General features: G+C 42.1%; 2 protein-coding genes across 3 annotated transcripts in view; both read left to right on the forward strand.

The window, feature by feature from the left end:
* The first annotated feature begins 5,086 nt into the window (after positions 1 to 5,086).
* Positions 5,087 to 6,991, forward strand: LOC311300835 (transcription factor Sp5). The gene is made up of 2 exons (XM_084425444.1): positions 5,087 to 5,227; positions 5,979 to 6,991. Exons 1-2 carry the CDS (start codon positions 5,195 to 5,197, stop codon positions 6,894 to 6,896), a joined length of 951 nt encoding a protein of 316 aa, XP_084281570.1. The 5' UTR covers positions 5,087 to 5,194; the 3' UTR covers positions 6,897 to 6,991.
* A 1,033-nt stretch (positions 6,992 to 8,024) lies between these two features.
* The window catches only part of erich2 (glutamate-rich 2), a 30,570-nt gene continuing 12,040 nt past the window's right edge, over positions 8,025 to 26,554 (forward strand). The window contains exon 1 of one of the 2 annotated variants that reach the window (XM_084426989.1): positions 8,025 to 8,232. In XM_084426989.1, the coding sequence (XP_084283115.1) occupies positions 8,225 to 8,232 (8 nt within the window). In that variant the 5' untranslated portion in view covers positions 8,025 to 8,224. The remainder of the gene's footprint in view (positions 8,233 to 26,554) is intronic. The other variant, XM_084426988.1, reaches the window with a different exon arrangement.

The following is a 26,554-nucleotide window of genomic DNA, read 5'->3' on the forward strand; positions in this document are numbered from 1 at the left end:
CCAAATAATATTCTTAAAGTTTAAAGAATATTCCAATTATGTTTAAAGAATGTTCCAATTATTTTGTAATGGAGTGAAAGTCATTTTCTGCATGTCTCTATCATCGGTTATTAAATGCCACTATAACCTGAACAGCAGATTGAATGATTTGGACTGGATGCTGAAGACAGCAGAAGACAGTCTGTCCTTCTTGTTGAGTTTGCATGCATGTTATTAATCTGCAAAGCTCCGAAGTCCTGGATTTCAATGCTAGCGCACAATCATCCAGCGCTCTACTTACAATTCATCTTTTGGTCAACTTTTAGGCTGTTTGACCAGCGATGGCGACTAAATACCTGGCTCAGGGAAACAGATCTGTAGAGACCAACTTAAAACCAGATGAAAGGAACCACAGTCTTTGTCATTTGGGGAATCTTCTTAGCATCACAGAGACATGTTAACAGGATCCAGTGCCTGAGTGCTTATCGTCAAACGCCGTCAGATTTGCGCGCAGGTAATCTTCTGCCAACACACACAGAGTTCCTCTGAATGTCCCTCACCTGTCGGTGAGATAGGAGGGATATTCTCTGTCGGTTTCCCGGATGTTCCTCAGTTCTGTCGCCATAAGCGCCTCTCTTTGACAGAAAGTGCAGATGCTGTTGGGCAAGTTTAAATAGCCTCTGAATGCAGACGTAAATCTTCAAGCAAACATGTTTAAACCAGCTGACAACATTTTATCCAAGATGCCTTAAAAGTTAGAAAGAGACAGTTTAGCTTTTCCTGCCGCGCATTAATGGGTTGATGTCGTTTCAGAGGAACGAGCTGTAACTTTTAAAGAAAGATTCTCGTTACTCATTTCTATTCATGTATATAATCACTTTTCCTGTCATGTTGGCTTCAAAATTAGGTCATTTCCAGTAATAATGCACCAAATTTTTTTTAATAATTTTGGACAGTGTTGCTCCAATCAAATGCATGTTGTGCCTTTGAGAAACACTGTAAACAATTATTGTTGGTTTAACTTAAAAAAAGTAAGTTGCCTTAAAATATTGAGTTCATTGAAATAAAATATTTGAGTAAATACAATGAAGGAAATTGGTTTAATTAATAGAAACTCAAAATATTATGCTATGAACCACATTAATTATCTAAGCTGATTTGACAAAAGATAAAAAGTTGTGATAACAAATCATGAAAATATTTAGTGCTAATCATTAGAATGAATCATTCTAATATTCAGATTAGAGGTTGTAATTTTCACTTAAGCTTTCAATTTTTGTGTGCAATCTACAGTATATCTTAAAAAAAGGAAAGGAATTCTGACTTTTATTCAGCAAGAATGCATTAAAATGATCAAAAGTGACAGTAAAGAAAAAATATCAAAATATGAATCAGTTTCCACAAGCACAATTCTTTTTTAACATTGATAATAATCAGAAAAGTTTCTTCAAATCATCATATTAGAATGATTTCTGAAGGATCATGTGACACTGAAGACTGGAGAATTCAGCTTTGATCACAGGAATAAATTACATTTGACTTTATATTCAAATAGGAAACAGTTATTTTAATTTGTAATAATATTACCAAAACAACAGTCCAGTCCGTCAGTGATCCTTCCTTTCACAAAACATTGCCTTCCCCATGTATGGTCATTTATTTAATATTTTAGTTTATTTGATTGTTTTCAGTTACTAATAAAAATGTAATGCTCTCATCTCTTTATGCTCCCAGTTTAAATCTGTAGAATTTCCCAGATTTCCCACAAAATCAGCCCAGAAAATGAAGGAGCGTTCTGCAGATGCAGGTTTGAGCTCCTCCACCATCTGTACATCAGTATCTCAGTGAAGGCATGTGGAAAAGCAGCTCTGCAACTCTGTTGAAGGCCATGGCTGGTACTGTAATTAACAATGATTGTGACTTTGATGTGCTTTCTGGGGAATTGGAAATGTGCTCATCAAAACCAGTTCAGACATCATTAGCTGAGCAGCGTCTTCTGTCAGAAACTGAACAACCTCAGTTCTCTATCACTATACTATGCTGATTTAAAGGGTATGTTTAGGGACAGGTTTGGTGGTATGGGTCGGTAATTATTGATGGAATTACAGTTATTAATTACAGACATGCAGGTAGCCTATCTTTAAATATAAGTACAATGTAAAAACATATGAGTGCATTGTATCAAATGATTAATGTAAATCTTCATCCATAGTCGTTAAAGACACTTGACCGGTGGTCATATCATAGTATATGTCAAGTATCACAGGCAATATATCATAAATGCCACTCACACAAATGAAGCTAATTGCCCCAGAACTCTTCTGATTGGTCTGTGTCCGATCTGCTCTAATAATTATACCATATAATTACAGACTAGACTCAATGTTGTCATTCCCCTCTCTCTCTCTCTCTCTCGTTCCCTCTTTCTTGCGTCTCTCTCAGTGTCCCTCAAAGGAAAAGTCCGATGTAAAATGGGTCGCTCTCACACCCTGGAGTGCTTGTTGGAAGCGTTCTGGTTCTATTAACAGGCATCTTCCTCCCCAGCCTCTTCTGACCCCGATAACACACTTTTTTTATTTTTAATTGTCATGCCAAGAGAATTCCAACATTTTCAATAAAGAAAGACATGTTGTAAACCGTCCAGCCCTCCAATATCCAGATGCTTCCCTCTGACTTACATATGAATAAGGCTTACATATGAAATTTGTTTTAACGTTTCCATGTGTGTTTCATCTTTAGGTAGACTAAATGGCCCAGGGTTGAATATTTCTGTTTCAACTTTCCTGCTTATAGGTTGAATTTGGTTCTGATTTGAGAGATTCACACTTCAAAGCATATCTGAACATTTCTATTGCTCTTTGAGTCACACATTACACACATTATAATATTCAGCAGTATTATTGATTTGACTGCACCGACTGCACTCTGTTTTCTGCAGAGCTGCTTTATACCTGAATTGAACTCGTTGTATAATTGATGAACTTTACACAGTTATTGATCCAATCTGAATCAACTCTGAACCTCAGCTAAACAATGACACTGTTGTCTTTTTAGAGCAGAATTTAATTCCGTTTGCATCACTCAATCATCATTTTCTGTAAAGCTGCTTTGAAACGATCTCTGTTGCATAAAGCGATAATTATGGAAGCTTGTTTCCGCGACAGAATTAAAAATAAAAAAGGTAATTACGACTTTTAATCTCACAATTTTGACTTTTCTCAGAATTATGTTACATAAAGTCGCAATTGCAAGTTAGAAAGTTAGAAATGTGTGATATAAATCGCAATTCTGACTTTTTTTCTCACAATTCCGACTTTATAACAAGCAATTGCGAATTTAAATCTTTATATCTTACAATTGCGAGTTTATATCTTGTAATTCAGTAAAAAAAAAAGTCAGAATTGCGAGATTTAAATGAAAAAAAAAAGTCAAAAGGTCGCAATTATCTTTTAAATTGTTTTATTCTGTGGCGGAAACCAGCTTCAATAGCTGAGGAAATAAAGGTGACTTGACTGTTTTATTTTATTTCTCAAAAGACCTGAATCACAATTAGTTATTTTGATATTGACAATCAGTTCTAAGATTGTATGTATATTTTGATGTATATTTATTTCTGCATACTTCAACAAAAATATCTGAACATTTCTGCACTATTACTACTTCACTATGAGTCATTACATGTTTTCTCTAAAGGAACTGAACATGATTAGTTCTTTTAATATTGACAAGCAGTCCTAATATTCTTATTTTTTGTCACCTTGATTGAGTGTCTGCAAATTTAATAAATCATAAATAAAGAGTGTGAGAAAATGAATTAAATTTAGTTGGAAATGAAATTGCTGAATTTTCGATAAACCTAACATTTTCAAACGCAGAGGAAGTTTTGTATTGCTCTGAGGTTGCGTTCTCATTCAGGCATCTTAACTTAAGCAAGAGTTTTCTCCTAATATTTCTTAGGTGAAAAAGAAAAATAGACCTATATATTGACACGTTAAAATTATAGAGCTTTATAATTAACATGGGTAGCATAGCTCAAATCATTCAGTCTTGAAGAGATTTGATGAAACATCTGAGGTCAACTGGCTTTACAGTCCAAAGTGACCGTACACACACCTTTAAGCAGGACGTGCAAATCATACCACACACACACTAACCACCACAGCTCATAACCCAGGGCTAAACGACTCTGGCTTTTAAACACAAACCCAGGCTTCACCTCAAAGGTTCACCAAGGGAAACCGGAGAGAACTATCACATTACTGGGGGAAACTTTTAAACTAAAGAGACCCAAGTTGGAGGGCCTTCATGTAGGCCTGAGAGAACAATGGCTGCTTTCTGTCTTCATGAGACTTCAAAGCTGCGTGCGCTGAGGGAACAGAGATCTGCTTTGTTGTGGAAAGCCACAGATGTTGCTCTAGTTCTAGACACCCTTGTAAGCACTTCAAGAGGTATTGAGCCTCCCACACGCCGCCTCCTCACCACGTCCTTCGTCTCAATGGGGCGGCAGGTTTCCATGCTGTTCCTTTTAATATCATTAAAGTCTAAAAATCGTGTAAAATCTTAAATTCATACTTTTACAAAAACACTTGGAAAGCAATTAACAACATCTGAATAAAATATAAACTATAAATATATATTAAAGTTAAGTTGTGTGTGCAATGTGTATCAAACCTTTGTTTTATATGTTTGACAAGTCAATTTTTCAACCGTGAAACCCTGTGGATTAACTTTATCTAACTAATATGCATTACCCAAAGAAAATAAGTATACATTTCTATACAGCCTCATAAACATAAGCAACAATTACGGAGCGTTTAAAATATCTCTTTAGTGGCACACACACCATCTTTTTATTATTTCTTTGATCCATTCACTTAATCCAGATGAATTAATTGCACCTCCTTCATCTCTCCCCATCTCACCCTCCAAATAATCAATTCTTTTATTATCCAAAGCAGCAAACACTCAAAGGACTTGAGCTCTTCGTTATTCTGTGATGATTGGGCAGCGGTAATCTTCAAAGGCAAAACGCTTCATTCTGACTGGCTGGAGTTCTGATCAAACTCAATGAAATGATGCCAGTGTGTTCACTTTGCTACAGGATTATCCCGTGTGTTGTTGCACGGCATTAAAGAGGCGCACCGGTGCCAAACACAGTTGCTGGGGATCTAGATCGAGAAGTCTTCATTGCTGTGGTATAACTGCGGACGCCATAATGCGCAATGACCCACTGCAAGCTTTCCTTCAGGTGCGTCAAAAGATTTTCTCTGATATGAATTGTGTCAAACTGTGTCATTTTGTTGTCTTTTGCTTGCATGCTGATTTGGGAGGGATTCGTTATTAGGCTATAAGCATTCACTTTGGTTCTCACTCCCTAAATCTCCTTAAATTTAATTTACTCTCCCTTGGCCATCCAAGATGTAGGTGACTTTTTACTTCAGTGGAACAGTAAAGAAGATTTTAAAGCTGAAAGCGTGGTCCTCTATGTTCAGTTTCTTGCACAGACTGATCGTTTCACTTCTTAAGTCAAGTCAAGTCAAAATGTATTTCTAAGCACATTTAAAAGCAAAGTGAGTTGCACCAAAGTGCTGTACAATAAAACATTGAGCATATAAAAAGAAACCATGCAGTATTCAAAGTATAAACACATTAAACAAAATACAATAAGTAAGCTTAAGACCTCAATGTATCCTCAGGAGCCGCGGGTTTTAATTTTGTTTTGTCTGCATATGTTTTTTTAATCTGAATGTGACGGCACTCATTGACTTCCATTATATGAATCATAGAGACCATGATTTAAAAATCTTCTTTACTGTTCTACTGAAGAAATAGTCATCTACATCTTTGGATGGCCTGAGGGTGAGTAAATTAACAACCAATTTTCATTTTTTGGGTGCACTATCCCTTTAAATAAGGGAGATGTCATAAATGTGCCAGAAACAGGACTGAATTAGAGTGCCAATTAGAGAGCATAAATGATATGTATTGATATTTCATAGGATCGGACTCCAAACTCCACCCCAGAATCCATCAAAGGATCGCCCTTGATGTTGCTGGAAGACACCTGCAATCGCATCGGCCATTCCTGTGCATCCGGATCCATATATGAAGGTTCCCCACCCAAGCTCTTCCATCCCTGGAGAAGTGATGCTTCCGCACATGCCTCGTTCTCCTCTGATTGTGGCATGAGGCTGTCACAGCACATCCAGACCTCATTAAACCCACACCACGACGTGCCACTGACTCCTCCAGCTGAACACTATGACTTCTCACCGCTGAAGATGTTGCCTTGTCCGTCAGCATCCTCCTCATACGCTTCTCTTCCCACGCCAGCTTACGTACCCACACACACTGGACTTGTGCATCATCCGCAGAGACATTTGGCACGGGAGGATATACAATGGTGGACCCTACAAGACGCCGGTGTTGCCAATCACTTTCAGCGGATCCCCCGCGGATGGGTTCTGGGTCACCCGGAGCTCAGCCAGTACCAGTCCCAAATCGCCACCCTGCTAAACTCCAAGTCTCGGAAAAGTCGGAGATGCATGTGCCCAAACTGCCAGAAGAGCACGGACGCGCCGGGCAGGAGAAAGCAGCACGTGTGCCACATGCCGGGCTGCGGGAAGGTGTACAGAAAGACGTCGCACCTGAAGGCACACCTGAGGGGGCACACAGGCGAGCGGCCGTTCGTTTGCACCTGGATGTTCTGCGGGAAGAGCTTCACGCGCTCCGACGAGCTCCAGAGACACCTGCGCACACACACCGGAGAAAAGCGCTTCACCTGCCCGGACTGCAACAAGCGCTTCATGCGCAGTGACCATCTGGCCAAACACCTGAAGACACACCTGATGAGGAAGAGCAGACCACTGTATCCCATGCTGGATCACATCAACAAAACCCTTCAACAGAAGTCTTAGACTGTTTAAAGTGGGAGAGCAGGGCTTGTTGTCACAATTGAGCTATACTACTATCTCAGTAAATATAAAATGTTGGAGTTAAAGTTTATTTTCTCTAGCTGTGTTTTTAATTCAAGTTGCATTCAATTGGGGCAAGTTGTCAGTTGTGTTTAAATGTTATACAATAAATATGTAGCCTACAATTTATTAATTACATTTATTTTGGGCAGTGCCGATAATAACCAATAATTCTTTATATTTGAATGCTGACAAACGATATATTGGCCGGTAAATCGAAGTTTTGATCATTTTTGAGAGCCTGCTTACACTTTTATGTATAGCCTATATGACAGACTAGCGCTGCACATGATGCATTTCACTGCATTTTCCTTTTTGAAGTGATTCCAATCATATTTCAAGCAATTTACAAACCATCATGATGAACAGTGCGCATCTGATGTGTCTCAGCTGAAGGAAGTAATCCATATTTATCGGCTTTAAGATATCGGACAGATTTTCTTATCAGACCGATAACAATAACTTTAAAACTGATCATCGATACCAATATGGTTGCCGATATATCGTGCATCCCTAAATAATTTCACATTGATGTGTTACCTTTTTACTTTTTTACTGTTTCAGAAATAGTTTCAGAATGTTTTTAACATAGCAGAAAAGCATGGGTAGGACCCACTGAGACATGTGTTACAACATGTTTAAAATGTGTTCAAATTAATGTTCAAAGCTTTTGTATTGTCAGGATTCTATATTGTAAGAAAATTGTCTATACAGACCCTAAGAAATATTAAAAAATATTGTTGCAATCAGCCAAAGTTTCCCCTATGCAATATGATGTCATTGTACAGGCAAAAACCAAAGTAAAAATGTTCATTGATAATTGCCTTCTTTTTCAAAAAGACATTACATGTTTATCTAATGTACACATTTTGTTGACAATTTTAGTCTCTTTTTATTAACTTGGAAGTTAAAATCCTCATAGAACAAAAAGTATAATAACCTAATAATAATGTATGTTGTTTGTTACCATTATTATTGTTAAATAATTAATACATTATTGTATGCTGTTACATTTTGTGTAAAACGAGTAGCAAGTGTCACGCAAGACGTTGGTTCCGGAAGGAGAATGTTGCACTCGGATTATTTTGAGGTGACGTCTCCAGTTGCTGTGGAAACAGCGCGCTTGTCCTCTCAAACTGCGACAGGGCTTCAGAAACTCAAAAGAAACTTCTGAAAGTGTTACTGTAGGACTTAAATTGTATGACAGGCTTTACAATTACCCGTTCAGTTCTCGATTACAGTCGATAGATCCTATAAAAAATAAAGCCCAGATGAACAGGTAAGGACGCTCATATATGGCATTTTAATCTATTATCTTACATGTTTTATTACAATTATTCTACGTTATTTTTCAAACCGTTAATATACCATACGTTAATTTTTACATTTAAAACATTCGCTTTGTTGTCTGTAAACGTTGCAATAGAATGTGACTGAAAGTGAATAAGGCTTAAAACATTCAACAGAATCTTGAGTTACAGGCATCGCATCAAGTCTTAAAGGGATAGTTCACCCAAAAAAGAAAATTCTGTCATTAATTACTCTCCCTAGTGACGTTACAAACAAGACTTTAGTTCATCTTCTGAACACAAATTAAGATCTTCTGAGCTATTTACTCCAACATTTTTGAATTTAAGCTTTTATATAAACATTCATCAAGTCACACATCAGTTGTGGAAAACAGAAGCTCAAGCATGTTGTTTGTTTGACATGCAAGAACCAATGAGGTTCATTCTCACGTTACGCAGCATGTTTGAGCTTCAGCAAGAACCAATGAGGTTCATTCTAATGTTACGCATCACTTTTGAGCCTCAGCAAGAACCAATGAGGTTCATTCTAATGTTACGCATCACGTTTGAGCTTCAGCAAGAACCAATGAGGTTCACTCTCGTGTTACGCATCACGTTTGAGCTTCATCAAGAACCAGTGAGGTTCATTCTAATGTTACGCATCACGTTTGAGCTTCAGCAAGAACCAATGAGGTTCATTCTAATGTTACGCATCACGTTTGAGCTTCAGCAAGAACCAATGAGGTTCATTCTAATGTTACGCATCACGCTTGAGCTTCAGCAAGAACCAATGAGGTTCATTCTCATGTTACGCATCATGTTTGAGCTTCAGCAAGAACCAATGAGGTTCACTCTCGTGTTACACAGCTCGTTTGAGATTCAGCAAGAACCAATGAGGTTCACTCTCGTGTTACGCATCACGTTTGAGCTTCAGCAAGAACCAATGAGGTTCATTCTAATGTTACACGTCACGTTTGAGCTTCAGTAAGAACCAATGAGGTTCATTCTAATGTTACGCATCACGCTTGAGCTTCAGCAAGAACCAATGAGGTTCATTCTCATGTTACGCATCACGTTTGAGCTTCAGCAAGAACCAATGAGGTTCACTCTCGTGTTACACAGCTCGTTTGAGATTCAGCAAGAACCAATGAGGTTCACTCTCGTGTTACGCATCACGTTTGAGCTTCAGCAAGAACCAATGAGGTTCACTCTCGTGTTACGCATCACGTTTGAGATTTAGCAAGAACCAATGAGGTTCATTCTCGTGTTACGCAGCTCGTTTGAGATTCAGCAAGAACCAATGAGGTTCACTCTCGTGTTACGCATCACGTTTGAGCTTCAGCAAGAACCAATGAGGTTCACTCTCGTGTTACGCATCACGTTTGAGATTCAGCAAGAACCAATGAGGTTCATTCTCGTGTTACGCAGCTCGTTTGAGATTCAGCAAGAACCAATGAGGTTCACTCTCGTGTTACACAGCTCGTTTGAGATTCAGCAAGGACCAATGAGGTTCATTCTCGTGTTACGCATCACGTTTGAGCTTCAGCAAGAACCAATGAGGTTCATTCTCATGTTACGCATCACGTTTGAGCTTCAGCAAGAACCAATGAGGTTCACTCTCGTGTTACACAGCTCGTTTGAGATTCAGCAAGAACCAATGAGGTTCACTCTCGTGTTACGCATCACGTTTGAGCTTCAGCAAGAACCAATGAGGTTCACTCTCGTGTTACGCATCACGTTTGAGATTTAGCAAGAACCAATGAGGTTCATTCTCGTGTTACGCAGCTCGTTTGAGATTCAGCAAGAACCAATGAGGTTCACTCTCGTGTTACGCATCACGTTTGAGCTTCAGCAAGAACCAATGAGGTTCACTCTCGTGTTACGCATCACGTTTGAGATTCAGCAAGAACCAATGAGGTTCATTCTCGTGTTACGCAGCTCGTTTGAGCTTCAGCAAGAACCTATGAGGTTCATTCTCGTGTTACACAGCACGTTTGAGATTCAGCAAGAACCAATGAGGTTCATTCTCGTGTTACGCAGCTCGTTTGAGCTTCAGCAAGAACCTATGAGGTTCATTCTCGTGTTACACAGCACGTTTGAGATTCAGCAAGAACCAATGAGGTTCACTCTCGTGTTACGCATCACGTTTGAGATTCAGCAAGAACCAATGAGGTTCACTCTCGTGTTACGCATCACGTTTGAGCTTCAGCAAGAACCAATGAGGTTCACTCTCGTGTTACGCATCACGTTTGAGATTCAGCAAGAACCAATGAGGTTCATTCTCGTGTTACGCAGCTCGTTTGAGCTTCAGCAAGAACCTATGAGGTTCATTCTCGTGTTACACAGCACGTTTGAGATTCAGCAAGAACCAATGAGGTTCATTCTCGTGTTACGCATCACGTTTGAGCTTCAGCAAGAACCAGTGAGGTTCACTCTCGTGTTACGCATCACGTTTGAGATTCAGCAAGAACCAATGAGGTTCACTCTCGTGTTACACAGCTCGTTTGAGATTCAGCAAGAACCAATGAGGTTCATTCTAATGTTACGCATCACTTTTGAGCCTCAGCAAGAACCAATGAGGTTCATTCTAATGTTACGCATCACGTTTGAGCTTCAGCAAGAACCAATGAGGTTCACTCTCGTGTTACGCATCACGTTTGAGCTTCATCAAGAACCAGTGAGGTTCATTCTAATGTTACGCATCACGTTTGAGCTTCAGCAAGAACCAATGAGGTTCATTCTAATGTTACGCATCACGTTTGAGCTTCAGCAAGAACCAATGAGGTTCATTCTAATGTTACGCATCACGCTTGAGCTTCAGCAAGAACCAATGAGGTTCATTCTCATGTTACGCATCATGTTTGAGCTTCAGCAAGAACCAATGAGGTTCACTCTCGTGTTACACAGCTCGTTTGAGATTCAGCAAGAACCAATGAGGTTCACTCTCGTGTTACGCATCACGTTTGAGCTTCAGCAAGAACCAATGAGGTTCATTCTAATGTTACACGTCACGTTTGAGCTTCAGCAAGAACCAATGAGGTTCATTCTAATGTTACGCATCACGCTTGAGCTTCAGCAAGAACCAATGAGGTTCATTCTCATGTTACGCATCACGTTTGAGCTTCAGCAAGAACCAATGAGGTTCACTCTCGTGTTACACAGCTCGTTTGAGATTCAGCAAGAACCAATGAGGTTCACTCTCGTGTTACGCATCACGTTTGAGCTTCAGCAAGAACCAATGAGGTTCACTCTCGTGTTACGCATCACGTTTGAGATTTAGCAAGAACCAATGAGGTTCATTCTCGTGTTACGCAGCTCGTTTGAGATTCAGCAAGAACCAATGAGGTTCACTCTCGTGTTACGCATCACGTTTGAGCTTCAGCAAGAACCAATGAGGTTCACTCTCGTGTTACGCATCACGTTTGAGATTCAGCAAGAACCAATGAGGTTCATTCTCGTGTTACGCAGCTCGTTTCAGATTCAGCAAGAACCAATGAGGTTCACTCTCGTGTTTCACAGCTCGTTTGAGATTCAGCAAGGACCAATGAGGTTCATTCTCGTGTTACGCATCACGTTTGAGCTTCAGCAAGAACCAATGAGGTTCACTCTCGTGTTACACAGCTCGTTTGAGATTCAGCAAGAACCAATGAGGTTCATTCTAATGTTACGCATCACTTTTGAGCCTCAGCAAGAACCAATGAGGTTCATTCTAATGTTACGCATCACGTTTGAGCTTCAGCAAGAACCAATGAGGTTCACTCTCGTGTTACGCATCACGTTTGAGCTTCATCAAGAACCAGTGAGGTTCATTCTAATGTTACGCATCACGTTTGAGCTTCAGCAAGAACCAATGAGGTTCATTCTAATGTTACGCATCACGTTTGAGCTTCAGCAAGAACCAATGAGGTTCATTCTAATGTTACGCATCACGCTTGAGCTTCAGCAAGAACCAATGAGGTTCATTCTCATGTTACGCATCATGTTTGAGCTTCAGCAAGAACCAATGAGGTTCACTCTCGTGTTACACAGCTCGTTTGAGATTCAGCAAGAACCAATGAGGTTCACTCTCGTGTTACGCATCACGTTTGAGCTTCAGCAAGAACCAATGAGGTTCATTCTAATGTTACACGTCACGTTTGAGCTTCAGCAAGAACCAATGAGGTTCATTCTAATGTTACGCATCACGCTTGAGCTTCAGCAAGAACCAATGAGGTTCATTCTAATGTTACGCATCACGTTTGAGCTTCAGCAAGAACCAATGAGGTTCACTCTCGTGTTACGCATCACGTTTGAGCTTCAGCAAGAACCAATGAGGTTCACTCTCGTGTTACACAGCTCGTTTGAGATTCAGCAAGAACCAATGAGGTTCACTCTCGTGTTACGCATCACGTTTGAGCTTCAGCAAGAACCAATGAGGTTCACTCTCGTGTTACGCATCACGTTTGAGATTTAGCAAGAACCAATGAGGTTCATTCTCGTGTTACGCAGCTCGTTTGAGATTCAGCAAGAACCAATGAGGTTCACTCTCGTGTTACGCATCACGTTTGAGCTTCAGCAAGAACCAATGAGGTTCACTCTCGTGTTACGCATCACGTTTGAGATTCAGCAAGAACCAATGAGGTTCATTCTCGTGTTACGCAGCTCGTTTGAGATTCAGCAAGAACCAATGAGGTTCACTCTCGTGTTACACAGCTCGTTTGAGATTCAGCAAGGACCAATGAGGTTCATTCTCGTGTTACGCATCACGTTTGAGCTTCAGCAAGAACCAATGAGGTTCATTCTCATGTTACGCATCACGTTTGAGCTTCAGCAAGAACCAATGAGGTTCACTCTCGTGTTACACAGCTCGTTTGAGATTCAGCAAGAACCAATGAGGTTCACTCTCGTGTTACGCATCACGTTTGAGCTTCAGCAAGAACCAATGAGGTTCACTCTCGTGTTACGCATCACGTTTGAGATTTAGCAAGAACCAATGAGGTTCATTCTCGTGTTACGCAGCTCGTTTGAGATTCAGCAAGAACCAATGAGGTTCACTCTCGTGTTACGCATCACGTTTGAGCTTCAGCAAGAACCAATGAGGTTCACTCTCGTGTTACGCATCACGTTTGAGATTCAGCAAGAACCAATGAGGTTCATTCTCGTGTTACGCAGCTCGTTTGAGCTTCAGCAAGAACCTATGAGGTTCATTCTCGTGTTACACAGCACGTTTGAGATTCAGCAAGAACCAATGAGGTTCATTCTCGTGTTACGCAGCTCGTTTGAGCTTCAGCAAGAACCTATGAGGTTCATTCTCGTGTTACACAGCACGTTTGAGATTCAGCAAGAACCAATGAGGTTCACTCTCGTGTTACGCATCACGTTTGAGATTCAGCAAGAACCAATGAGGTTCACTCTCGTGTTACGCATCACGTTTGAGCTTCAGCAAGAACCAATGAGGTTCACTCTCGTGTTACGCATCACGTTTGAGATTCAGCAAGAACCAATGAGGTTCATTCTCGTGTTACGCAGCTCGTTTGAGCTTCAGCAAGAACCTATGAGGTTCATTCTCGTGTTACACAGCACGTTTGAGATTCAGCAAGAACCAATGAGGTTCATTCTCGTGTTACGCATCACGTTTGAGCTTCAGCAAGAACCAGTGAGGTTCACTCTCGTGTTACGCATCACGTTTGAGATTCAGCAAGAACCAATGAGGTTCACTCTCGTGTTACACAGCTCGTTTGAGATTCAGCAAGAACCAATGAGGTTCATTCTAATGTTACGCATCACTTTTGAGCCTCAGCAAGAACCAATGAGGTTCATTCTAATGTTACGCATCACGTTTGAGCTTCAGCAAGAACCAATGAGGTTCACTCTCGTGTTACGCATCACGTTTGAGCTTCATCAAGAACCAGTGAGGTTCATTCTAATGTTACGCATCACGTTTGAGCTTCAGCAAGAACCAATGAGGTTCATTCTAATGTTACGCATCACGTTTGAGCTTCAGCAAGAACCAATGAGGTTCATTCTAATGTTACGCATCACGCTTGAGCTTCAGCAAGAACCAATGAGGTTCATTCTCATGTTACGCATCATGTTTGAGCTTCAGCAAGAACCAATGAGGTTCACTCTCGTGTTACACAGCTCGTTTGAGATTCAGCAAGAACCAATGAGGTTCACTCTCGTGTTACGCATCACGTTTGAGCTTCAGCAAGAACCAATGAGGTTCATTCTAATGTTACACGTCACGTTTGAGCTTCAGCAAGAACCAATGAGGTTCATTCTAATGTTACGCATCACGCTTGAGCTTCAGCAAGAACCAATGAGGTTCATTCTCATGTTACGCATCACGTTTGAGCTTCAGCAAGAACCAATGAGGTTCACTCTCGTGTTACACAGCTCGTTTGAGATTCAGCAAGAACCAATGAGGTTCACTCTCGTGTTACGCATCACGTTTGAGCTTCAGCAAGAACCAATGAGGTTCACTCTCGTGTTACGCATCACGTTTGAGATTTAGCAAGAACCAATGAGGTTCATTCTCGTGTTACGCAGCTCGTTTGAGATTCAGCAAGAACCAATGAGGTTCACTCTCGTGTTACGCATCACGTTTGAGCTTCAGCAAGAACCAATGAGGTTCACTCTCGTGTTACGCATCACGTTTGAGATTCAGCAAGAACCAATGAGGTTCATTCTCGTGTTACGCAGCTCGTTTCAGATTCAGCAAGAACCAATGAGGTTCACTCTCGTGTTTCACAGCTCGTTTGAGATTCAGCAAGGACCAATGAGGTTCATTCTCGTGTTACGCATCACGTTTGAGCTTCAGCAAGAACCAATGAGGTTCACTCTCGTGTTACACAGCTCGTTTGAGATTCAGCAAGAACCAATGAGGTTCATTCTAATGTTACGCATCACTTTTGAGCCTCAGCAAGAACCAATGAGGTTCATTCTAATGTTACGCATCACGTTTGAGCTTCAGCAAGAACCAATGAGGTTCACTCTCGTGTTACGCATCACGTTTGAGCTTCATCAAGAACCAGTGAGGTTCATTCTAATGTTACGCATCACGTTTGAGCTTCAGCAAGAACCAATGAGGTTCATTCTAATGTTACGCATCACGTTTGAGCTTCAGCAAGAACCAATGAGGTTCATTCTAATGTTACGCATCACGCTTGAGCTTCAGCAAGAACCAATGAGGTTCATTCTCATGTTACGCATCATGTTTGAGCTTCAGCAAGAACCAATGAGGTTCACTCTCGTGTTACACAGCTCGTTTGAGATTCAGCAAGAACCAATGAGGTTCACTCTCGTGTTACGCATCACGTTTGAGCTTCAGCAAGAACCAATGAGGTTCATTCTAATGTTACACGTCACGTTTGAGCTTCAGCAAGAACCAATGAGGTTCATTCTAATGTTACGCATCACGCTTGAGCTTCAGCAAGAACCAATGAGGTTCATTCTCATGTTACGCATCACGTTTGAGCTTCAGCAAGAACCAATGAGGTTCACTCTCGTGTTACACAGCTCGTTTGAGATTCAGCAAGAACCAATGAGGTTCACTCTCGTGTTACGCATCACGTTTGAGCTTCAGCAAGAACCAATGAGGTTCACTCTCGTGTTACGCATCACGTTTGAGATTTAGCAAGAACCAATGAGGTTCATTCTCGTGTTACGCAGCTCGTTTGAGATTCAGCAAGAACCAATGAGGTTCACTCTCGTGTTACGCATCACGTTTGAGCTTCAGCAAGAACCAATGAGGTTCATTCTCATGTTACGCAGCTCGTTTGAGCTTCAGCAAGAACCAATGAGGTTCATTCTCGTGTTACGCAGCTCGTTTGAGATTCAGCAAGAACCAATGAGGTTCATTCTCGTGTTACACAGCTCGTTTGAGATTCAGCAAGGACCAATGAGGTTCATTCTCGTGTTACGCATCACGTTTGAGCTTCAGCAAGAACCAATGAGGTTCATTCTCATGTTACGCATCACGTTTGAGCTTCAGCAAGAACCAATGAGGTTCACTCTCGTGTTACACAGCTCGTTTGAGATTCAGCAAGAACCAATGAGGTTCACTCTCGTGTTACGCATCACGTTTGAGCTTCAGCAAGAACCAATGAGGTTCACTCTCGTGTTACGCATCACGTTTGAGATTTAGCAAGAACCAATGAGGTTCATTCTCGTGTTACGCAGCTCGTTTGAGATTCAGCAAGAACCAATGAGGTTCACTCTCGTGTTACGCATCACGTTTGAGCTTCAGCAAGAACCAATGAGGTTCACTCTCGTGTTACGCATCACGTTTGAGATTCAGCAAGAACCAATGAGGTTCATTCTCATGTTACGCATCACGTTTGAGCTTCAGCAAGAACCAATGAGGTTCACTCTCGTGTTACACAGCTCGTTTGAGATTCAGCAAGAACCAATGAGGTTCACTCTCGTGTTACGCATCACGTTTGAGCTTCAGCAAGAACCAATGAGGTTCACTCTCGTGTTACGCATCACGTTTGAGATTTAGCAAGAACCAATGAGGTTCATTCTCGTGTTACGCAGCTCGTTTGAGATTCAGCAAGAACCAATGAGGTTCACTCTCGTGTTACGCATCACGTTTGAGCTTCAGCAAGAACCAATGAGGTTCACTCTCGTGTTACGCATCACGTTTGAGATTCAGCAAGAACCAATGAGGTTCATTCTCGTGTTACGCAGCTCGTTTGAGATTCAGCAAGAACCAATGAGGTTCACTCTCGTGTTACACAGCTCGTTTGAGATTCAGCAAGGACCAATGAGGTTCATTCTCGTGTTACGCATCACGTTTGAGCTTCAGCAAGAACCAATGAGGTTCATTCTCATGTTACGCATCACGTTTGAGCTTCAGCAAGAACCAATGAGGTTCACTCTCGTGTTACACAGCTCGTTTGAGATTCAGCAAGAACCAATGAGGTTCACTCTCGTGTTACGCATCACGTTTGAGCTTCAGCAAGAACCAATGAGGTTCACTCTCGTGTTACGCATCACGTTTGAGATTTAGCAAGAACCAATGAGGTTCATTCTCGTGTTACGCAGCTCGTTTGAGATTCAGCAAGAACCAATGAGGTTCACTCTCGTGTTACGCATCACGTTTGAGCTTCAGCAAGAACCAATGAGGTTCACTCTCGTGTTACGCATCACGTTTGAGATTCAGCAAGAACCAATGAGGTTCATTCTCGTGTTACGCAGCTCGTTTGAGCTTCAGCAAGAACCTATGAGGTTCATTCTCGTGTTACACAGCACGTTTGAGATTCAGCAAGAACCAATGAGGTTCATTCTCGTGTTACGCAGCTCGTTTGAGCTTCAGCAAGAACCTATGAGGTTCATTCTCGTGTTACACAGCACGTTTGAGATTCAGCAAGAACCAATGAGGTTCACTCTCGTGTTACGCATCACGTTTGAGATTCAGCAAGAACCAATGAGGTTCACTCTCGTGTTACGCATCACGTTTGAGCTTCAGCAAGAACCAATGAGGTTCACTCTCGTGTTACGCATCACGTTTGAGATTCAGCAAGAACCAATGAGGTTCATTCTCGTGTTACGCAGCTCGTTTGAGCTTCAGCAAGAACCTATGAGGTTCATTCTCGTGTTACACAGCACGTTTGAGATTCAGCAAGAACCAATGAGGTTCATTCTCGTGTTACGCATCACGTTTGAGCTTCAGCAAGAACCAGTGAGGTTCACTCTCGTGTTACGCATCACGTTTGAGATTCAGCAAGAACCAATGAGGTTCACTCTCGTGTTACACAGCTCGTTTGAGATTCAGCAAGAACCAATGAGGTTCATTCTAATGTTACGCATCACTTTTGAGCCTCAGCAAGAACCAATGAGGTTCATTCTAATGTTACGCATCACGTTTGAGCTTCAGCAAGAACCAATGAGGTTCACTCTCGTGTTACGCATCACGTTTGAGCTTCATCAAGAACCAGTGAGGTTCATTCTAATGTTACGCATCACGTTTGAGCTTCAGCAAGAACCAATGAGGTTCATTCTAATGTTACGCATCACGTTTGAGCTTCAGCAAGAACCAATGAGGTTCATTCTAATGTTACGCATCACGCTTGAGCTTCAGCAAGAACCAATGAGGTTCATTCTCATGTTACGCATCATGTTTGAGCTTCAGCAAGAACCAATGAGGTTCACTCTCGTGTTACACAGCTCGTTTGAGATTCAGCAAGAACCAATGAGGTTCACTCTCGTGTTACGCATCACGTTTGAGCTTCAGCAAGAACCAATGAGGTTCATTCTAATGTTACACGTCACGTTTGAGCTTCAGCAAGAACCAATGAGGTTCATTCTAATGTTACGCATCACGCTTGAGCTTCAGCAAGAACCAATGAGGTTCATTCTCATGTTACGCATCACGTTTGAGCTTCAGCAAGAACCAATGAGGTTCACTCTCGTGTTACACAGCTCGTTTGAGATTCAGCAAGAACCAATGAGGTTCACTCTCGTGTTACGCATCACGTTTGAGCTTCAGCAAGAACCAATGAGGTTCACTCTCGTGTTACGCATCACGTTTGAGATTTAGCAAGAACCAATGAGGTTCATTCTCGTGTTACGCAGCTCGTTTGAGATTCAGCAAGAACCAATGAGGTTCACTCTCGTGTTACGCATCACGTTTGAGCTTCAGCAAGAACCAATGAGGTTCACTCTCGTGTTACGCATCACGTTTGAGATTCAGCAAGAACCAATGAGGTTCATTCTCGTGTTACGCAGCTTGTTTGAGATTCAGCAAGAACCAATGAGGTTCACTCTCGTGTTACACAGCTCGTTTGAGATTCAGCAAGGACCAATGAGGTTCATTCTCGTGTTACGCATCACGTTTGAGCTTCAGCAAGAACCAATGAGGTTCACTCTCGTGTTACACAGCTCGTTTGAGATTCAGCAAGAACCAATGAGGTTCATTCTAATGTTACGCATCACTTTTGAGCCTCAGCAAGAACCAATGAGGTTCATTCTAATGTTACGCATCACGTTTGAGCTTCAGCAAGAACCAATGAGGTTCACTCTCGTGTTACGCATCACGTTTGAGCTTCATCAAGAACCAGTGAGGTTCATTCTAATGTTACGCATCACGTTTGAGCTTCAGCAAGAACCAATGAGGTTCATTCTAATGTTACGCATCACGTTTGAGCTTCAGCAAGAACCAATGAGGTTCATTCTAATGTTACGCATCACGCTTGAGCTTCAGCAAGAACCAATGAGGTTCATTCTCATGTTACGCATCATGTTTGAGCTTCAGCAAGAACCAATGAGGTTCACTCTCGTGTTACACAGCTCGTTTGAGATTCAGCAAGAACCAATGAGGTTCACTCTCGTGTTACGCATCACGTTTGAGCTTCAGCAAGAACCAATGAGGTTCATTCTAATGTTACACGTCACGTTTGAGCTTCAGCAAGAACCAATGAGGTTCATTCTAATGTTACGCATCACGCTTGAGCTTCAGCAAGAACCAATGAGGTTCATTCTCATGTTACGCATCACGTTTGAGCTTCAGCAAGAACCAATGAGGTTCACTCTCGTGTTACACAGCTCGTTTGAGATTCAGCAAGAACCAATGAGGTTCACTCTCGTGTTACGCATCACGTTTGAGCTTCAGCAAGAACCAATGAGGTTCACTCTCGTGTTACGCATCACGTTTGAGATTTAGCAAGAACCAATGAGGTTCATTCTCGTGTTACGCAGCTCGTTTGAGCTTCAGCAAGAACCTATGAGGTTCATTCTCGTGTTACACAGCACGTTTGAGATTCAGCAAGAACCAATGAGGTTCATTCTCGTGTTACGCAGCTCGTTTGAGCTTCAGCAAGAACCTATGAGGTTCATTCTCGTGTTACACAGCACGTTTGAGATTCAGCAAGAACCAATGAGGTTCACTCTCGTGTTACGCATCACGTTTGAGATTCAGCAAGAACCAATGAGGTTCACTCTCGTGTTACGCATCACGTTTGAGCTTCAGCAAGAACCAATGAGGTTCACTCTCGTGTTACGCATCACGTTTGAGATTCAGCAAGAACCAATGAGGTTCATTCTCGTGTTACGCAGCTCGTTTGAGCTTCAGCAAGAACCTATGAGGTTCATTCTCGTGTTACACAGCACGTTTGAGATTCAGCAAGAACCAATGAGGTTCATTCTCGTGTTACGCATCACGTTTGAGCTTCAGCAAGAACCAGTGAGGTTCACTCTCGTGTTACGCATCACGTTTGAGATTCAGCAAGAACCAATGAGGTTCACTCTCGTGTTACACAGCTCGTTTGAGATTCAGCAAGAACCAATGAGGTTCATTCTAATGTTACGCATCACTTTTGAGCCTCAGCAAGAACCAATGAGGTTCATTCTAATGTTACGCATCACGTTTGAGCTTCAGCAAGAACCAATGAGGTTCACTCTCGTGTTACGCATCACGTTTGAGCTTCATCAAGAACCAGTGAGGTTCATTCTAATGTTACGCATCACGTTTGAGCTTCAGCAAGAACCAATGAGGTTCATTCTAATGTTACGCATCACGTTTGAGCTTCAGCAAGAACCAATGAGGTTCATTCTAATGTTACGCATCACGCTTGAGCTTCAGCAAGAACCAATGAGGTTCATTCTCATGTTACGCATCATGTTTGAGCTTCAGCAAGAACCAATGAGGTTCACTCTCGTGTTACACAGCTCGTTTGAGATTCAGCAAGAACCAATGAGGTTCACTCTCGTGTTACGCATCACGTTTGAGCTTCAGCAAGAACCAATGAGGTTCATTCTAATGTTACACGTCACGTTTGAGCTTCAGCAAGAACCAATGAGGTTCATTCTAATGTTACGCATCACGCTTGAGCTTCAGCAAGAACCAATGAGGTTCATTCTCATGTTACGCATCACGTTTGAGCTTCAGCAAGAACCAATGAGGTTCACTCTCGTGTTACACAGCTCGTTTGAGATTCAGCAAGAACCAATGAGGTTCACTCTCGTGTTACGCATCACGTTTGAGCTTCAGCAAGAACCAATGAGGTTCACTCTCGTGTTACGCATCACGTTTGAGATTTAGCAAGAACCAATGAGGTTCATTCTCGTGTTACGCAGCTCGTTTGAGATTCAGCAAGAACCAATGAGGTTCACTCTCGTGTTACGCATCACGTTTGAGCTTCAGCAAGAACCAATGAGGTTCACTCTCGTGTTACGCATCACGTTTGAGATTCAGCAAGAACCAATGAGGTTCATTCTCGTGTTACGCAGCTCGTTTCAGATTCAGCAAGAACCAATGAGGTTCACTCTCGTGTTTCACAGCTCGTTTGAGATTCAGCAAGGACCAATGAGGTTCATTCTCGTGTTACGCATCACGTTTGAGCTTCAGCAAGAACCAATGAGGTTCACTCTCGTGTTACACAGCTCGTTTGAGATTCAGCAAGAACCAATGAGGTTCATTCTAATGTTACGCATCACTTTTGAGCCTCTGCAAGAACCAATGAGGTTCATTCTAATGTTACGCATCACGTTTGAGCTTCAGCAAGAACCTATGAGGTTCATTCTCGTGTTACACAGCACGTTTGAGATTCAGCAAGAACCAATGAGGTTCACTCTCGTGTTACGCATCACGTTTGAGATTCAGCAAGAACCAATGAGGTTCACTCTCGTGTTACGCATCACGTTTGAGCTTCAGCAAGAACCAATGAGGTTCACTCTCGTGTTACGCATCACGTTTGAGATTCAGCAAGAACCAATGAGGTTCATTCTCGTGTTACGCAGCTCGTTTGAGCTTCAGCAAGAACCTATGAGGTTCATTCTCGTGTTACACAGCACGTTTGAGATTCAGCAAGAACCAATGAGGTTCATTCTCGTGTTACGCATCACGTTTGAGCTTCAGCAAGAACCAGTGAGGTTCACTCTCGTGTTACGCATCACGTTTGAGATTCAGCAAGAACCAATGAGGTTCACTCTCGTGTTACACAGCTCGTTTGAGATTCAGCAAGAACCAATGAGGTTCATTCTAATGTTACGCATCACTTTTGAGCCTCAGCAAGAACCAATGAGGTTCATTCTAATGTTACGCATCACGTTTGAGCTTCAGCAAGAACCAATGAGGTTCACTCTCGTGTTACGCATCACGTTTGAGCTTCATCAAGAACCAGTGAGGTTCATTCTAATGTTACGCATCACGTTTGAGCTTCAGCAAGAACCAATGAGGTTCATTCTAATGTTACGCATCACGTTTGAGCTTCAGCAAGAACCAATGAGGTTCATTCTAATGTTACGCATCACGCTTGAGCTTCAGCAAGAACCAATGAGGTTCATTCTCATGTTACGCATCATGTTTGAGCTTCAGCAAGAACCAATGAGGTTCACTCTCGTGTTACACAGCTCGTTTGAGATTCAGCAAGAACCAATGAGGTTCACTCTCGTGTTACGCATCACGTTTGAGCTTCAGCAAGAACCAATGAGGTTCATTCTAATGTTACACGTCACGTTTGAGCTTCAGCAAGAACCAATGAGGTTCATTCTAATGTTACGCATCACGCTTGAGCTTCAGCAAGAACCAATGAGGTTCATTCTCATGTTACGCATCACGTTTGAGCTTCAGCAAGAACCAATGAGGTTCACTCTCGTGTTACACAGCTCGTTTGAGATTCAGCAAGAACCAATGAGGTTCACTCTCGTGTTACGCATCACGTTTGAGCTTCAGCAAGAACCAATGAGGTTCACTCTCGTGTTACGCATCACGTTTGAGATTTAGCAAGAACCAATGAGGTTCATTCTCGTGTTACGCAGCTCGTTTGAGATTCAGCAAGAACCAATGAGGTTCACTCTCGTGTTACGCATCACGTTTGAGCTTCAGCAAGAACCAATGAGGTTCACTCTCGTGTTACGCATCACGTTTGAGATTCAGCAAGAACCAATGAGGTTCATTCTCGTGTTACGCAGCTTGTTTGAGATTCAGCAAGAACCAATGAGGTTCACTCTCGTGTTACACAGCTCGTTTGAGATTCAGCAAGGACCAATGAGGTTCATTCTCGTGTTACGCATCACGTTTGAGCTTCAGCAAGAACCAATGAGGTTCACTCTCGTGTTACACAGCTCGTTTGAGATTCAGCAAGAACCAATGAGGTTCATTCTAATGTTACGCATCACTTTTGAGCCTCAGCAAGAACCAATGAGGTTCATTCTAATGTTACGCATCACGTTTGAGCTTCAGCAAGAACCAATGAGGTTCACTCTCGTGTTACGCATCACGTTTGAGCTTCATCAAGAACCAGTGAGGTTCATTCTAATGTTACGCATCACGTTTGAGCTTCAGCAAGAACCAATGAGGTTCATTCTAATGTTACGCATCACGTTTGAGCTTCAGCAAGAACCAATGAGGTTCATTCTAATGTTACGCATCACGCTTGAGCTTCAGCAAGAACCAATGAGGTTCATTCTCATGTTACGCATCATGTTTGAGCTTCAGCAAGAACCAATGAGGTTCACTCTCGTGTTACACAGCTCGTTTGAGATTCAGCAAGAACCAATGAGGTTCACTCTCGTGTTACGCATCACGTTTGAGCTTCAGCAAGAACCAATGAGGTTCATTCTAATGTTACACGTCACGTTTGAGCTTCAGCAAGAACCAATGAGGTTCATTCTAATGTTACGCATCACGCTTGAGCTTCAGCAAGAACCAATGAGGTTCATTCTCATGTTACGCATCACGTTTGAGCTTCAGCAAGAACCAATGAGGTTCACTCTCGTGTTACACAGCTCGTTTGAGATTCAGCAAGAACCAATGAGGTTCACTCTCGTGTTACGCATCACGTTTGAGCTTCAGCAAGAACCAATGAGGTTCACTCTCGTGTTACGCATCACGTTTGAGATTTAGCAAGAACCAATGAGGTTCATTCTCGTGTTACGCAGCTCGTTTGAGCTTCAGCAAGAACCTATGAGGTTCATTCTCGTGTTACACAGCACGTTTGAGATTCAGCAAGAACCAATGAGGTTCATTCTCGTGTTACGCAGCTCGTTTGAGCTTCAGCAAGAACCTATGAGGTTCATTCTCGTGTTACACAGCACGTTTGAGATTCAGCAAGAACCAATGAGGTTCACTCTCGTGTTACGCATCACGTTTGAGATTCAGCAAGAACCAATGAGGTTCACTCTCGTGTTACGCATCACGTTTGAGCTTCAGCAAGAACCAATGAGGTTCACTCTCGTGTTACGCATCACGTTTGAGATTCAGCAAGAACCAATGAGGTTCATTCTCGTGTTACGCAGCTCGTTTGAGCTTCAGCAAGAACCTATGAGGTTCATTCTCGTGTTACACAGCACGTTTGAGATTCAGCAAGAACCAATGAGGTTCATTCTCGTGTTACGCATCACGTTTGAGCTTCAGCAAGAACCAGTGAGGTTCACTCTCGTGTTACGCATCACGTTTGAGATTCAGCAAGAACCAATGAGGTTCACTCTCGTGTTACACAGCTCGTTTGAGATTCAGCAAGAACCAATGAGGTTCATTCTAATGTTACGCATCACTTTTGAGCCTCAGCAAGAACCAATGAGGTTCATTCTAATGTTACGCATCACGTTTGAGCTTCAGCAAGAACCAATGAGGTTCACTCTCGTGTTACGCATCACGTTTGAGCTTCATCAAGAACCAGTGAGGTTCATTCTAATGTTACGCATCACGTTTGAGCTTCAGCAAGAACCAATGAGGTTCATTCTAATGTTACGCATCACGTTTGAGCTTCAGCAAGAACCAATGAGGTTCATTCTAATGTTACGCATCACGCTTGAGCTTCAGCAAGAACCAATGAGGTTCATTCTCATGTTACGCATCATGTTTGAGCTTCAGCAAGAACCAATGAGGTTCACTCTCGTGTTACACAGCTCGTTTGAGATTCAGCAAGAACCAATGAGGTTCACTCTCGTGTTACGCATCACGTTTGAGCTTCAGCAAGAACCAATGAGGTTCATTCTAATGTTACACGTCACGTTTGAGCTTCAGCAAGAACCAATGAGGTTCATTCTAATGTTACGCATCACGCTTGAGCTTCAGCAAGAACCAATGAGGTTCATTCTCATGTTACGCATCACGTTTGAGCTTCAGCAAGAACCAATGAGGTTCACTCTCGTGTTACACAGCTCGTTTGAGATTCAGCAAGAACCAATGAGGTTCACTCTCGTGTTACGCATCACGTTTGAGCTTCAGCAAGAACCAATGAGGTTCACTCTCGTGTTACGCATCACGTTTGAGATTTAGCAAGAACCAATGAGGTTCATTCTCGTGTTACGCAGCTCGTTTGAGATTCAGCAAGAACCAATGAGGTTCACTCTCGTGTTACGCATCACGTTTGAGCTTCAGCAAGAACCAATGAGGTTCACTCTCGTGTTACGCATCACGTTTGAGATTCAGCAAGAACCAATGAGGTTCATTCTCGTGTTACGCAGCTCGTTTCAGATTCAGCAAGAACCAATGAGGTTCACTCTCGTGTTTCACAGCTCGTTTGAGATTCAGCAAGGACCAATGAGGTTCATTCTCGTGTTACGCATCACGTTTGAGCTTCAGCAAGAACCAATGAGGTTCACTCTCGTGTTACACAGCTCGTTTGAGATTCAGCAAGAACCAATGAGGTTCATTCTAATGTTACGCATCACTTTTGAGCCTCTGCAAGAACCAATGAGGTTCATTCTAATGTTACGCATCACGTTTGAGCTTCAGCAAGAACCAATGAGGTTCACTCTCGTGTTACGCATCACGTTTGAGCTTCATCAAGAACCAGTGAGGTTCATTCTAATGTTACGCATCACGTTTGAGCTTCAGCAAGAACCAATGAGGTTCATTCTAATGTTACGCATCACGTTTGAGCTTCAGCAAGAACCAATGAGGTTCATTCTAATGTTACGCATCACGCTTGAGCTTCAGCAAGAACCAATGAGGTTCATTCTCATGTTACGCATCATGTTTGAGCTTCAGCAAGAACCAATGAGGTTCACTCTCGTGTTACACAGCTCGTTTGAGATTCAGCAAGAACCAATGAGGTTCACTCTCGTGTTACGCATCACGTTTGAGCTTCAGCAAGAACCAATGAGGTTCATTCTAATGTTACACGTCACGTTTGAGCTTCAGCAAGAACCAATGAGGTTCATTCTAATGTTACGCATCACGCTTGAGCTTCAGCAAGAACCAATGAGGTTCATTCTCATGTTACGCATCACGTTTGAGCTTCAGCAAGAACCAATGAGGTTCACTCTCGTGTTACACAGCTCGTTTGAGATTCAGCAAGAACCAATGAGGTTCACTCTCGTGTTACGCATCACGTTTGAGCTTCAGCAAGAACCAATGAGGTTCACTCTCGTGTTACGCATCAC

Source organism: Rutilus rutilus, assembly GCF_951802725.1.
Source record: "Rutilus rutilus genome assembly, chromosome: 12".
Taxonomy (NCBI): Eukaryota; Metazoa; Chordata; class Actinopteri; order Cypriniformes; family Leuciscidae; genus Rutilus; species Rutilus rutilus.